The sequence below is a fragment of the Astyanax mexicanus genome, chromosome 22 (genome assembly GCF_023375975.1).
Source record: "Astyanax mexicanus isolate ESR-SI-001 chromosome 22, AstMex3_surface, whole genome shotgun sequence".
Taxonomy (NCBI): Eukaryota; Metazoa; Chordata; class Actinopteri; order Characiformes; family Acestrorhamphidae; genus Astyanax; species Astyanax mexicanus.
Window position 1 is genome coordinate 3,281,611 of NC_064429.1, and position 15,087 is coordinate 3,296,697.

The 15,087-nt window shown below is 39.2% G+C and overlaps 1 protein-coding gene across 4 annotated transcripts in view; it reads left to right on the top strand.

The window, feature by feature from the left end:
* The window catches only part of clip1a (CAP-GLY domain containing linker protein 1a), a 70,688-nt gene that overhangs the window by 33,205 nt on the left and 22,396 nt on the right, over positions 1-15,087 (top strand). For 3 of the 4 annotated variants that reach the window (XM_049470237.1, XM_049470238.1, XM_049470239.1), the window contains 5 exons: positions 2,917-5,535; positions 10,559-10,696; positions 12,078-12,184; positions 12,865-12,985; positions 13,201-13,253. In XM_049470237.1, the coding sequence (XP_049326194.1) occupies positions 2,917-5,535; positions 10,559-10,696; positions 12,078-12,184; positions 12,865-12,985; positions 13,201-13,253 (3,038 nt within the window). The remainder of the gene's footprint in view (positions 1-2,916; positions 5,536-10,558; positions 10,697-12,077; positions 12,185-12,864; positions 12,986-13,200; positions 13,254-15,087) is intronic. The other variant, XM_049470240.1, reaches the window with a different exon arrangement.

Here is a 15,087-nt window from a genome sequence, read left to right on the forward strand (position 1 = left end):
ATATTGTCCAGCTCTACTGTTCATTTGCTGGCTGCTTTATCCTAACTCTTGCTACTGTAGATAAAAGTTTTAAAAGTTTTTTTACTTAACCTTTCAGTGGTGTTAGAGTACAGTAATACTGTCTGTTAAATTCACAGTCATGTACGCGTGTCTGATTGGTGCACTGGTTGGTGAACATTTACTAAAATGAATAGCTTTAGGTACACACAAAAACGTTTGCAGCAGTGCAGCATTGAGCAGCACCTGTAGCTATATGGTGTGTCTTAATACTGTAACACACAAGTATAAAGTCTCTAGAGGAAGCTTCCAGTAACATTTACAAAACAAGGCAGGTATGTGAAGAATTACATTCAGAACACCACCAGGTTTCTGAAAAATTGAAGGTCAAACTCCAAGTATATCTCTTGACTTAATGTTACGGCTGATCTGTGTTCATGTGTTTAACAGCTGCTCTTTAAAAGTACAATTCTGCCCTGCTCCCTCTTCCCCAACCCTTCCCTGCTGTTAAACATTTGTAAAACAAATGGAAAGTTGATCACAAAAAAAATGAAATTCTGCCCCTCCAACAATTTAGATTTTTACATCTTTACATTTAGATTTATTGCATGTGGCTGATGCTCTTATCTAGGGCTGTGTTCAAAAAATCCATCCGCGATCCAATATCGATTCACGCTCAAAAAATAAGATATCAGTCAACAAAAATGTGGATCGATCTTTTCCAGGTGACTATAGGAACTATTTTCTTTGACTTGCAAGGGCAGTATAAAAAGCGGGTGGCGGCTAATCGAAACCGAAACTTAAGAGAGAGCGAGATGGCCGAAGCTACAGCACTAAAATCCACGTTGTTTGGCTGTACTTCGGATTCAAACCTTACGAGGACAAAGACGAACTAGACAGAACAAAAGCAGTGTGCAAACTGTGCCAAACAGAGGTAAAATATAGTGGCAATACCACCAATCTCCTCAACCACATATCCAGGCACCACGCCGACATAGCTGAACCTGCCGCAAAACAAACAGCACTGAAAAAGGCATTTGGTGTTAAATTTCCCTCTAATTCTACAAAATAAATAAGTACTTTAAATTCTTGACTCTTCTCTCTGTGTGTCCCTCTTACCGATACACAGATACAATCACAAACACACATGGGGCTGTTTTGTCTATGGGACAATATTTATTTTAAAGTGGCAATCCAGCAATATGTAAATCACATGTGTCAAACACAAGGCCCGCGGGCCAAATGTGGCCCGCCACGTCCTTTTATGTGGCCCGCGAGAGCTTGTAAGATCTTAGTGTCTATAATAAATGGATCAGAAGCGTGCTTTGACCAAAAACTACGTTTCCCACAATGCTTGTCGATTGTATTACCCGCGAAGTTACGGCTTACTGCCACTACACGGCAGTGTAGTCATTGATGTGGAAACCCTGCCGGAGGGAAGGCGTAACTTCGCGGGTGAAATGTTTATCCCATAATGTCCAGAAAAAGAGAAGTTGATGCAGACGGACGGCTGTGCTTCAAGGCGAAAGACCGGTATGCCTTTTGTGTTACGAAGAGTGTTACTGACCAAAATAAACGCTTTTTAGGAGAGATATAAGTTATGTGTAAATATTTATAAGACAATAGCTGACAAAATCTGTTTTAATGATTTTAATAAACATCACTGTGTCAGCGCTATTCAGTTTCACCGCAGCGAAGGACGAAGACGTGAATCACTTATCTAACCAGCCTGTACTGATTTCTGCTCCAATAACCCTTTCAATAACCTCCAATAGCCTTTTATAGTCTTCAGTAGCCTTCAACAGTCTAACCCTGCAGCCGTGGTGTGTGCACTAAACTCCGTAGTTATAAACATTCTGAGGTTAGCAGCGCGCTAACTGACCTGTTTATAATGTAACGTTAATCCGAGCAGTGACTCCGTGACGCTGCTCTGAACTGCTGCTGTTAGCTGCTTGTGCTGAAAGATGAGCTGTAGAGAGCTGTATTATCCGGTTAGTGGGGTTAAAACCTTTATTTCCTACACAGAAGAACTTAAAATGTTTTAAAAACGCTCCAGACTGGCTGAGCTGAGCCTGTAGCCCGTGGCTGGGCTGTAGCTCTGACTCAGTGAAGACAGCGGGGGCTTGTGCTGCTGCTGCAGCTGCCACTAGTGGTTGGATGAGGAACTGCTAAATCTGAGGAACTGCTAAATCTATCACATATTCTTAACAGCTCACATTTTTTGATTTTATATTTATTAAGCCTTATTTCAGTATCAAACGTTTTGATCAAAGTTAATATAACTTGTATTTTATGTCATTTCTATTCACTTGAATAGTTTGGTTCTTGATTGATGGAGTTTTTGGATTTCATAACATGACAAATTAAAAGGATTTATGTTAATAGAGCAACAAGCAAACATTTTTTCCATTTAGAGTTATTTAACATTAAAGAGTAATTACATTCATTTTATATTACATTTGGTTACATTTTATTACATTTATAAGTTACATCTGGCCCTCAGAGGACAGCCAATATGCCAATGTGGCCCTCGGCCAAAATGAGTTTGACACCCCTGATGTAAATAGATCGATATCGAATCGAATCATGGATGAAATCGGATCGTGACCTTATGAATCAGAATCGAATCGATCCAAGGATTGATTCCCAGCCCTACTCTTATCCTGAGCGGCTTACACTTTAGTCATAGTGATAAAGGTAGGTCAATGTAGTGTTGGAAATCTTCACAAGAGCTCCTACTCGTGGGGTTTGTTTCCTTGCATCTAATCTGCACAATTTCCATACCCTGTTAGTTTTTTTGTCTGTTTGTTTGATGGTGCTTCATTTTTCCTTGTTCTGTTTGCCTACATTTTTGCATGGGTGTTTTTACATATTTTTTTCAACATAACCCTCCTATTGTTTTTCCCCCTCTTTATTCAGTCGCTCACTGCTGAATTGGCTTTCTCCGTGCAAGGGGCTGAGAAGCTTGCTTCTGAGGTTGAGGATTTAAAGTTATTGTCTGAACGTCTTTCTAAGGAGAAGGATGTTCTTCATGCTCAGAAAGAAGATGTGGAGAAGCAAATGGCGGAGTCTCAAGTGAAGATATCCAGTCTAGAATTGGGGCAGACAGAGCTTTCTTCAAAAAATAAAGAACTAACGGCACTCAGTGAACAATTAAGCATTGATATAAAGCAACTGCGTTCCACCAGCCAGCTGCTGCATGAGGAAAAGTTAGCAGTGGACAGTGCAAAAGAAGAACTAGCCAAGGAGGTGCAGAAGTTAATGCAACTCCTGGAGGAAACGAAAGCTGAGAATACTGCTCTGAAAGAGACTGAAGCAAAGCACTTTGTCCAAATTAAAGATCTTGAAACGTGTAATGCAGATAGACAAGATGTCATTTTAAAGCATGAGCAAGAGATCCAGAACCAAGAGACGAGCATTTCAGAGCTAAACCAGAAATACACAAAGGTTTGTGAGGATAGAGACAGGTTTCAGCAAGAGCTCAGAAGCTGTCAGGAAGAACTGCAGTCCATTACTTCTCTCAATACAAAGAACACAGAGCTTCAGTCAGTACTGCAGACTGAGAAAGAGGAGCTCTCTGCCCAGAATGCTAAGCTGCAGGCTGAAACTGAAGTTCTCCGCAGGGAGAATACCAACATTTTGGCAAATCTCAATACCACAATATCAGATAAAGAGTCTCTAGAGGCTGAAAAGGAAGAGCTTCAGAAGGAGCTTCAAACCACCAAGGCAGCATTAGAAAAGTCTGGCAGGGATAATGCTGAGCTTCAAGCATCCAAGGAGAGCTTTGCTAGAATGCTTGAGGAGATCAAAATTAGTAGGGAAATGACTGATTCTGAGAGGCTTGTGCTCATGCAGGAGAAGGAAAGTCTGCTTGAAACCCAGAGAAAGATCTGCTCTGAGAAACAGGAGCTTTCTAAAGAAGTTGAGGTTCTTGTTGAAAAACTGTGTCTCAGTACAGAAGAGACCAAAGCTGCCAATGAGAAAATGCAGCTTGACGCAGACGTTTTTGCTCAGGAGAAGCAAATTCTTCAGGAGAAGGTCTCAGAGACTGAGAAGACCCTTCAGACCTTTGAAGAAGACACAAAATGCCTCAAGTCTGCACTTGATAAGCAAAATAGTGAACAGGAGCATTTACAACAGCAAATAAGCGACTTAAAGGAGAAGTTTGAAAAAGAAATGTCTGAGAAGGCATCACTCTTGGCAGAGCGACAGCAGCAAACTGCAGACCTGTGTAGCATCAAAGATGACCTACAGAACTCTCTGAAGGCAAATGCGAAATTAACTGATGAGAGAACCAATCTGGAATCAGATCTAAAGGAAATGAAGCAGTTACAGGAGAAGCTGGAGTCAGAAAAGATGAAACTGTCAGAGGATAATACCAGTTTACAGGATCTTCTGGAGAAGAAGAATTCTGAAACCGAATCTCTGGAGAAGACCAAAATCAGCCTAGCTGAGGAAAACCAGAAGTTACAGCTCAGATTAGATCATATGAAGCAGGAACTTGCCCAAAATACAGACACGTTTGCAGATGATAAAAAGTCCCTTCTGTCTCAGCAAACAGAGTTAAACAGCACCATTGAGGAACTAAGAAAGACACACAGTGATCTACTTCAGCAAACAGAACATCTCTCTAATGAGAACAAATCTCTCTCTGAAGCCAAGAATTCTTTAGAAACTTGTCAGCAAACTCTGGAAAGTGAAAAGAATGAGTTGTCTGCAGTTAAAGAAAACCTTTCTAAAGAGGTTGAGAAACTTCTGACAAGAATAGCTGAGTATGAAAATGAAAAAGCTGGTCTCTTAGAGATTCAGTCGAAGTTAAATGCTGAAATTGAATCTTCCAGAACAGAGAAGGAGACGGAAATGAAGGAGCAACATTTGCTGTTCAACCGAGTAGAAGAGTTAAGGAACTTGGTGAAAGAGCTGTGTTCAGAGACAAATATACAGGTTCAGGACATTCAGAATTCAGCTTCTTGTATTCAAAACATTGAGGACTTCCTCTCTGTGCTCCAAAAGGTCAGAGAAGAGAAAACCTGTCTTGCTACAGAAATTGATGCTTTAAAAGCACAAGAGGAGAAAAATGTTGAGGCTAGATCAGGTATGGTTGTTGAAAAAGACTTGCTTGCTTCCAAAATTGAAGAACTGCAGAAGGAAACTGCTAACCTTACTAAGGACAAGAGTGATCTCCAAGCTTTAAAATGTTCTCTGGAGCAAGAGGTGTTGTCTCTACGTCAAAGCCTGGAAACCAGTGACCAGAAGACCTCTGACTATCTGACAAAAGTAGAAGAGATGAAAGAAACACAGCTTCGTTTAGAAGAACAGCTGCAGAACCTTCAGAGTGACAATACTCAGCTGGAGGAGAAACGTAAAGCTGCAGAAATAGAAGTGACCCGTCTTTCCGAGGCCCAGGATGAGAAGACTTCCTGTCTGGCTGCAGTGCGAGCTGAGAGGGATGCTCTGCGGATTGAAAAGGAAGAAATCAGCTCTGTGGTGGCTCAACTTGAGGCCCAAAATAAAAGTGCTCTATCAAAGCAGCTTGAGGTATTCTGCAACTAAGAAACGTCTTCAGACCTACTAACGATCACACAGCTTTTAGATGTAGAGTTGAGTTGCTATCTTCACGCTAACATGCTTGTTTTTCTTTCCATGCCAACCTCATTTTAATTGTTTGTTTCATTCATCTTCTTTAATGCTTTACTAACTGCACTATAGTTCCCTCTTATTGTTTCATTGCCTTCAGGTTTCCTTTTTTCCTCAGTTGTCACTGACAGTAAAAGCATATTTGTTAGTGCACAATGGTGAGAATCAGTGGCGGCTGGTGCTAAAAAAACTGAGGGGGGCGCAAACAAACCAATGTAAAAAAAAAAAAAAAAAAAAACATAAAATGGATCTTAAAAAATAGCACTATTTGAACATGAATTTTGCCCTTCTTTCCTTCTGGCCTGCAAATTTCTCAATTACATTCTTATTAAAATCAGTCATCTCTGTGACCAGTGTTTTCTCCATTGACAACATGGCCAATGCATTCAGCCTGTCCTGAGTCATTGAGTTTCTCAGAAAAGTCTTAATTCTTTTCAGAGTCGAAAAGCACCTTTCAGCTTCTGCTGTGGTCATGGGTGTGGTGATGAGTATCTTCAGGAGTGTGACAGTTTCTGAAAAGACTTCTTCTAGGTTATTTTCCATAAACAGCTGGAGTAGGCCCACAGCACCACAACATGCTTTGAACTCTTCCTTGCTGTAGATGAGACTAAGCTCTGTCTTCAGCTTACCTCCATTAAGCACTGGATAGGCTTTTAAAGTGTTGCTCAGTGCATCTTCAGGAAATGCTGTGTTGTATTGTTCAAACCTGTCCCCCTGCAGGAGTGTGGCACTAACAAGGTGGTTCGTGAAGGAAAAGCGCTCCCTGGTGTGTCCCAGTATGATATCACAGACCTTGAGAGAGAAGGATAAACATGAAGATTATAAAGTGATTATACAAAATCATACTTTTCATTCTAAACACGAAATGTTAATGTACAAGTCATACAAAGAACGAACACATTTTATTAATAAACTAACTTTTGATTTTAATCAACTTTACTGCCATTTTTTAAGACTGTGTTATGAAATGTTTACAGCATTTTTGGGGGACACAATTATACAAAATCCAAATGTTGTAAGAATTAGTTTTTTCCCTTCATTACCCATACATTGCAGTACAACTTATATAATAAAATATCTTTGACAGATATTACATCAACATACCCTAATCACTCATGCATAACAACACATAAACAAATTTAATTCTAACTATAAAGCACACCTTCCTACTAGACTAAATACCACTACTATAAACCAGCATAACAGTGATTTTCCACAACAACTCACTTCTGCAGCAATCCTTTCGTGGTCTTCTACACTGAGTGTCCGACACCTCTTTACTGGCTGACTGCTATACCTACACTGCTTTGTCCAACCATAGAGTGAAGAGAATTTCTGCCAAAGAGAAAGACTTAAACTATTATAACAATGAAGAAAAATAAGAAGAGAAAGAAGAAAAAAATAAGAAGAGAAAGAACAAAAAGAATAAACTATTTCAACTATTACCTGATCTTTTGAATGTCCTCTTGGAACTGCTGGATGCTCTTCTGGATACAGACTGAATCTATGACCTTCTTCTGGAGTTTGGCATAGAGGAGGTCCACATGAGGCATGATATGGTGGAAAAGTTGCAGAAAGAACTTAAAATCCTGATCCTCCAGGAGCATGGCAAATGCTCCAGCCTCTCTGACGGTAATGGGGTCAAAGTCACCAGAGTCTTGTATGCATTCAAAACAGCGGATAAGGTCCTCTCTGTGATCAAACACAGTATTGATGACACGGCTGTGAAAGTTCCATCTGATGTTACTGGATGCTGGTAGTCTGTGGGCCACAACTTTATCAAGAACACTTGTGCGCTTGGATGATCTGGAAAAAAAGCTGGTAAATCCATTAAGGTTAGAAAAAAATATTCTTACTTTGGTTATGTGAGAAGTAGCCTGTTGCATTATTAGATTCAGCTGATGTGCATAGCAGTGGATGTAGTGGGCATTTGGGTACACATCTTGTATCTTCTTCTGAACACCTGCAGTGGCACCTCGCATCACGCTGGCTCCATCATATGCCTGGCAGATGAGCTTAGCCTTTTGATCCTCAGGAAGAATAGTTGAAAGACGTTCTTTTAGGGCTGTAGCAATGGAATCAGCTGTAGCCGACTGCAGAGGGACAAATTCAAAAAACCTTTCCTGAACAGTGTTTTTGGCATCGATATAACGTAGTACAAGCACAAGTTGGCACTGCGTGGCAATATCCACTGTCTCGTCTGCCTGGATTGAAAGAAAATCACTGCTCTGGGCTTCTTTGATAATATGCTCCCTCAAAACAGAAAACATACAGTCCAGCAGTTCATTCTGCACGGTTTTCGAAGTTCCCTTAAACACAGTAGCATTCTCAAGGTGTTCTTTTAGCACTCCATCAAGAGAAGCAACAAAATCCACCAACCCACGAAAGATGCCGGGATTATCCGAGCTTTTACTTTCATCATGGCCACGCAAGGCCAGTTCAAATGCTCCACAAAATTTAACACAATCTATTATTCTAGAGAGAATGTGCCGATTTTTTGTCACCTCTTCATTGTGCCTTCTAACAGCAATCCTGTAGCCTTCATCTAGTTGTTGAGCAATGCTAAGTTTCCCCAAAAAACTTAGCTTCATAGCATTGTCTAAGTGGCTGCGGCTGTTTTCGTGCCGTTTGCATTTTTCTGAAAGATGTTTTAAGTCTCTTACTCCAGTAGTTGTCCACAATTCCTCCGTGCCAGAACTTTTAAATAGCAAACACGGAAAGCAGTAAAAGGCATTGCTTACATCACATCCAGCTAGCCAACTCCGCTTGTCGTAGGAAGAGCTGGAAAAAGCCCGGGTGTAGGATCGTCCTCGATCACTTGCCTGTTGCTGAATATGTAAATTGGGACGATCCGGTCCAAGCTCCTTTATCCTCTTTTTTTCTTCAAGTGAACGCTTTGTAAAAGCATTTTTTTGTAAAGACAAAACCGAATTTTCTCTCATGATGCTGCTCCAGCCTGCAAATGTTGTTTAACGTGAATCGAGATAACGAACCGCAGCTGAACTAATGAGTTGATTTGGGAATTATCCAATCACACGATGTTTTAAAAAAATAAGCCAATGCTGACACACTACGCATTAGAATGGGTGTGTCCGGGACGCAGAGCGCTGCGCCCTGTGGAAAACCTAAAATAACCAATTAAAAATCAGCCTCAGATCACCTGCTTGCCAAAAGTTGACGTGCCTACATACACTCTTATTAGACCGGCGCCCTGCACATAGGAAGTGTGCACAATGTGAGCAATTAAATGCAATGATATATTTATTTTTTTAATAAAATCTAACATGTCCATTAGACACACAGTATGAATAAACACATTTATAACTATTTTGCAGTTCATAATTATTTCATTTTAATATCTAAACATTTTTAAGGGGGCGGCGCCCCAGCGCCCCCTATTGGCCAGCCGCCACTGAATCTTACTGAATGAATATGAAATAGCTTGTCATGCTGGTTGATGTTTCAGCCGGTAATCCAAAATCTTTGTATATGAGGTCCTTTTCAACTTTTAAAATCCTAGCATGCATTTTATTAATTTCTTCTCTCAGCATCTTAAAATACTCCTATGCTTACAATAATTTGTTTAATTTCAGATTTTTGTAGCAGCTGAGATGTGTGCATGATTCATTGACTGACTAAACACTAAGAACCCGTCTTTTCCACTCATTGTACAGTGGTGCTTGAGGATTGGTGAAATGTTTAGAATGCTCTACAAAACAAAAATGACCTGAAACTTCACTAGATTTTCACCAGGTCCTAACTTATTTTAAAGACAATTCAATATAAGAAAATTCAAGATCATTGTTACCCTCCCAAGGCCTTTTGTTTATAAATGTTAATGTTTATGAGCCCATTATCAGAACAAGAACACTGAGGAACAGTGGTGGGCATGATTGTTACGAGCCATTGCTTTTCCAAATTAGCATTGCCTCCTCTCTGTAGTTTGCTACAGATCACGCAGACAAGTTAGAATACTATTGGGACAATGTTTTTGAATGAATGGCACCAAAATAAAGCTTTTTAAACAGTGTTTGGTGGAAGGATTTTAGCATAAAAGCCTAATCCCATCTGTAAAACGCAGTGATGGTAGTGTCATGGTCATGGCCTGTATTGTTGCATCTGGGCCAGGACGGCTTGCCATCATTGATTGAACAATGAATTTAGAAAATGTTAGGACCTCTGTCCAGGAGCTTGGCCATGTATCAAGACAACGACTCTAAGCACAAAAGTGGTTTTACCAAGAAATGATGAGTAAAGAAAAGTGTTAGGGTTTGGAAATGGCAAAAGTACTGACCTTAAATCCAGAAGAGAAGTTGTGAGTGGGTTAATGTAAGGAAACCCACCAACATCCCAGAGTTGAAGCTGTTCTGTACAGAGGAATGAGCTAAAATTCCTTCTAGCCAATGTGCAGGACTGATGATCAACACAGACTGGGGGGGGGTTACATTAGATGCAGAAAGAAAGGTTCATTTAGTGCCGTTTTGACGTTCACAGATACATAATACTGGATCATTTCCTCAATAAATAAAACGCTTTGAAAATTCTTAAGAGTTCAAAAGTTCTCATGCACCACTGTAGATTTATTTAGATTGTAGAAAAGAAGATGAATATTATCAGAATCGCCTTTATTCTGCCATATTCTAAAGGCATGAGTAATTTTCTGCTGTAGAAACGCTGCTAGCATGTAGAAACTACTTGGTTAATCATTGGTTAAATGATGTCAGCTTGTTTTGAGTCGTAAGTTGGAATCTGAATTGACGCAGTCACAGAAATGGCACTGCTTCCAATTGTCGGGTTTCTTCTTAAAGACTCAAGGCATGCAAGTGTGGGGTGTACAAACTCCCTGCACTCTGTGTGTTTGACAAAGTATCTGTTTTTTTCCTGTAAATGAAAGTAATCCTGCACCTCTGCCAATCTCTTCTAGGCTTCAGAGAGTGCTGGACAGACTGCACAGGCCTTGGAGAGATTGACTCAAGAAAAGCTTGCACTGCAGAAGGAGAAATCAGAGGCCGAGGCTTTAGTGCAGGAATTCAAAAACACTGGACAAGAAATGCAGAGTCAGGTACGTGAATAGCCAGGGTATCATTAACCCAAAAGAGCCCATGATGTAGCTTATTCGTCACCCTTTTACAGATATTGGGAGTTCCTTTCAGCACTTTGTCCATTATTTTAACTCATGAAGTCCCTAAAAGACCCATAGTGAACATCCTGAGAGCATCACAGGACAGTTTGTAAATGTCTACATCAGACCTCATTTACAAAATTCTGCAGTGTTTGTTCAGTGCTTGCCTTTTTGATTAAGGGAATGTGATCTCAATCACTATAAGAAATAAACACTAACAATCTGCTTAATTTTGAGTCTTGCAAATGTTACACAGTAATTAAAATAAATTCTCTAGATGAGAAATGTTGTCCACAGTTTATAGAATAAAACAACAGTGTTAATTTTACTCAAACATAAACCTATATATAGCAAAATCAGAGAAACCAAAGTGGTCTCTTAATATTTTCCAGAGCTGTATTTAATCAGAAATCATTTTAGCCACATTTGTCAAGTAATTAATGACTATATTGCTAGTATTTGTTCAGCCAGCCATATCAATGGCCACAGGTGTATAAAACAGCATCTAGTCATACAGACTGCTTCTACAAACATACGTGAAAGAATGGGTCTCTCTTAGGAGCTTCCTGAACTCCAGTGTGATACAGTGATAGGATGCAGCACCTGTCCCGTCCAGTTGTGACATTTCCTCACGACTAAATATTCCACAGCCAGCAGTCAGTGATATTATAACACGTTGGTAGCTACTGAGAATGACAGCAACTCACTCTGTCAGTGTAAATAACCAACTTTCTGCAGAGTCAGTCTCTTTACACTTTCAAACTTCATGTAGCTTCAGATTAGCTCAAGTACTGTAGAGCTGAGAGAGCTTCATGAAATGGGTTTCCATGGTTTCCAAGCTCCATCCAAGCCTTACATCACCAAACACAATGCAGCCGAGTGGATTCTTTGGGTAGTATAGTGTATGTCAGTAACACACTCCATGTATTGAAGATTGGAGTAAAAAAATATTTGAAAAACATATCTGTCTCTGGTAGATGTGTTTTGAAAAAGTGCATATTCTCCTATTGTATTAAAATGTGTATTAAATTGTAGCAGGACATTGATTGAGATATGATTTATTTGTGCACATTGGATGTCCTGCGATACGTCTATTGCACGTGCTCATATTGTGATGATGAAGATATGATATGTTTTTGACATATTAAAGACCGTCAGTCTGGTCTCCTGCAATCTTTATTCCAAGCGTGTTGAATGCTGTTATTTTCTTTGCATTTATGTATGTAATTAAAGCAGGTTTTTATGGCTAAACAGACGACACTGTCATTAATTACTAATAACTGTGTCTTTTGAGCTAAATTGCCTCTTATCTAATGCACAGCTGAAGAGTCTGTCAGAAAAGAACTCCCAGTATGAAGAAGAGCTGAAAAAATCCAAAGAACTCCTGAGTTCTGAGAATGAGAGGATTAACAGTCTTTGTAAAGAAATGTGAGTATTATTATTTTTTTTTTCTTGTTGCAGCTTTAAATTGCTCTCATTACAGTGCGGTACTAACAAGTTCACATTTCTGCTTCATGTTTTAGACCTGACTAGCTTAAGAACAGAATGTGCTGTTGATCTCTGTGTTAAAGTAGGTACATGTCTATGCTGTGTGATTTCTTTTAGTAAAAGGTGGTAAAGGTTCAGATGATCTGATACTGTTTTATAATTAAATGATCTAAACAGTGTTGTCACAACGTCTTGGGACAGGAACTATGTTTTTACGCAAAAGAGCCCCTCATTTTCACGTATTTGCATGGACAATTATAGCCAGATGCTGCCAGTCACAATCACTACCACCCACTGTGCTGTCCACTGTGGGTAATAATGCCTTCTATGACGTGCCTTAGTGCCCCCCTTTCCCCTGAGGTTACACTATGTGATCGGTTTAAATATTTCTGTACTATTATTTTTGGCATCTCAGCGTAAATGATGAGGTTCATTATTGACATAAAATTATTGACAGTTTCATCTTTTGAAGCTACATTTTTATCTGAATTACAAAACTTGCTTATTTTGTCCTATGCTGTTCTATGCTATTCTATGCTATTTAAATCACAATAATGATATATTTTTTCTATTTTAATTTCTGTCTGTATGCCTCTCTCTCTCTCTCTCTTCTCTCTCAGTGAGGAGCTGAAAAAGGCAGCATCTGAAAACAGCTTGGTCATGGAAACGATAACAAAGGAAAAGACAAAGCTAGTTAAGGAACTCTCCAGCAGTCACAAAGAGAACGACAACAACCAAAAAGTATGTCAACAATTCCCCACTTCCTTTTTTTCCCACATGTGATGCAGTTATTCATGTAACATACTTCTTGTCCTAGCATGCTTTTATAGAAATATCTTACCCCTTGCCTGACCTATTCATTCTCCACCCATAAATGTACTCTACTACTATTACTACTACTAATAATAATATCATCATCACAGGCCTCCCCTCATCAGTTTATTTTCTCTTTGCAGCTCAAGAAGGAATGGGAAAGCCTCCAAATTCAGTTGAAGGACATGGAAAAGAGGTGTGTGTTGTGTTTTGTTGTTTTTACTTGCATTGTCTTGGTAAGAGTCTCTGAAACAAAATACCATAAACAGTCTCAGAAACTCTAAATTCTGTTTTGTTAAACATACAGGTGCATCTCAAAAACTGGAATATCATTGAAAAGTTACTATATTTCACTAATTCAGTTCAAAATGTGAAACTCATACATTATATAGATGTATTACACACAGAGTGATCTATTTTAAGTGTGGGCAATGTTCCAAGTCCTGCTGGAAAATAAATTCCTCATCTCCATAAAAGCTGTTTTCAGCAGAGGGAAGAAGCATGAAGTGCTGTAAGATTTTGTAGGAAAACAAAACTGCACTGCCTTTAGACTTGATAATAAAACACAGTGGATCAACACCAGCAGATGACATGTCTCTTTATCCAAACCATCACTGATTGGAGGAAACTTTACACTAGACCTCGAGCAGTTTGGACTGTGTCTCTCTCCACTCTTCCTCCAGACTCTGATCCCTTCATTTACAAATGAAATGTAAAATTTTACCATTTAAGCTATAATGATCAACAATAAAATATATAAATGCTTAAAATAGTTAATTATGTGTTTAATACATCTATATAATATATGTGTTTCACACTTTGAACTGAATTACTGAAATAAAATAACTTTTCACTGATATTTTTTGGATCTGTACTTTTCCTGCTGTGATCACGCAACGATGCTTTGCATGATTCTAATTTGGCTTCATGCGCATTGCCTGTTAACTTATGCTGATGCTTTAATGGGCTTTAATACATAAATGCTAAAGTTATGTATTTTCGAAGTTAATAATCAAAGTTTTTATTTGTGTTAGTGGTCATATGGCTGGTAGTTTTAAATTGTGGCATCCACTTTAAAATATGGTCCAAGCTTTTGTTTTATGTAGGTGGCACCATATTATAATACCATAGTATAAACCTGAAGCTCAAGACAGATGTGCTAAGAGTGGAAAACACATGGATAGGGCAGTCAGATTAATCTTCAGGTAAATTCAGAAAACGTTTTGGAACTTATCCTTGTGAAGTGATCATGAAGCTATGACTGATCTCTGTACGTTTGTTTGGACAGGACTGCTGTGTCCCGTTAGATCAAAGGTGGGGTCTGTGCGTTTTTGTCGACAGTGCATGATTTAACCTAACAGTAATGATCACACTCCACTCCACACTCGGGCTTTCGTTTATCAATATATTGTAACTTTATTAATCTAATCAAGTAGTGATGGGTAGCGAGTGAAGGGAGAGCTTTGATTTAGAGAAAAAGATGGAGAATCAACTAATCTTACGAAGGTTGCAGGACTTTTTTGTTGCAAATTTAATGAAAACAGTAATGATAGCTTGAACATATTTATTACTTAATTAATTAGTTTTTTTTTTTTAATTACGTATTATATAATTGGCTTAAACATTCAGCCTATTCATTTTAATAAGCCTTGACTTAATGACTTAACAACTGCACTCTGGACTGGACTAGGCCTTGGCGAGTTTGTGGTTAATGAGCTTGGCTGGGTTTTCCTAAAGCATCTTAACAAAAGATTATTCTTAAAAGGTTAAGCAAGCATTACACTAAACACTCTCTCAGATGATCGTCACGTTAAGGTTGTTTTCACACCAGCACTATTTGGTCTGTTAAAACAGACTCTGATTGGTTTGTACTCTTAGTGCGGTTTGATTGAGCAGTTGTGAAAACAGTAATCGCACTCGGGTGTTGATCAAAAGAACAGAACCGAGACCTGCTAGTGAAGGTGGTCTGCGTCCGGTCCCAAACGCACTCTGGGGCAGCTCACTTGTGGTGAGAACGTGATCTGGTCTCG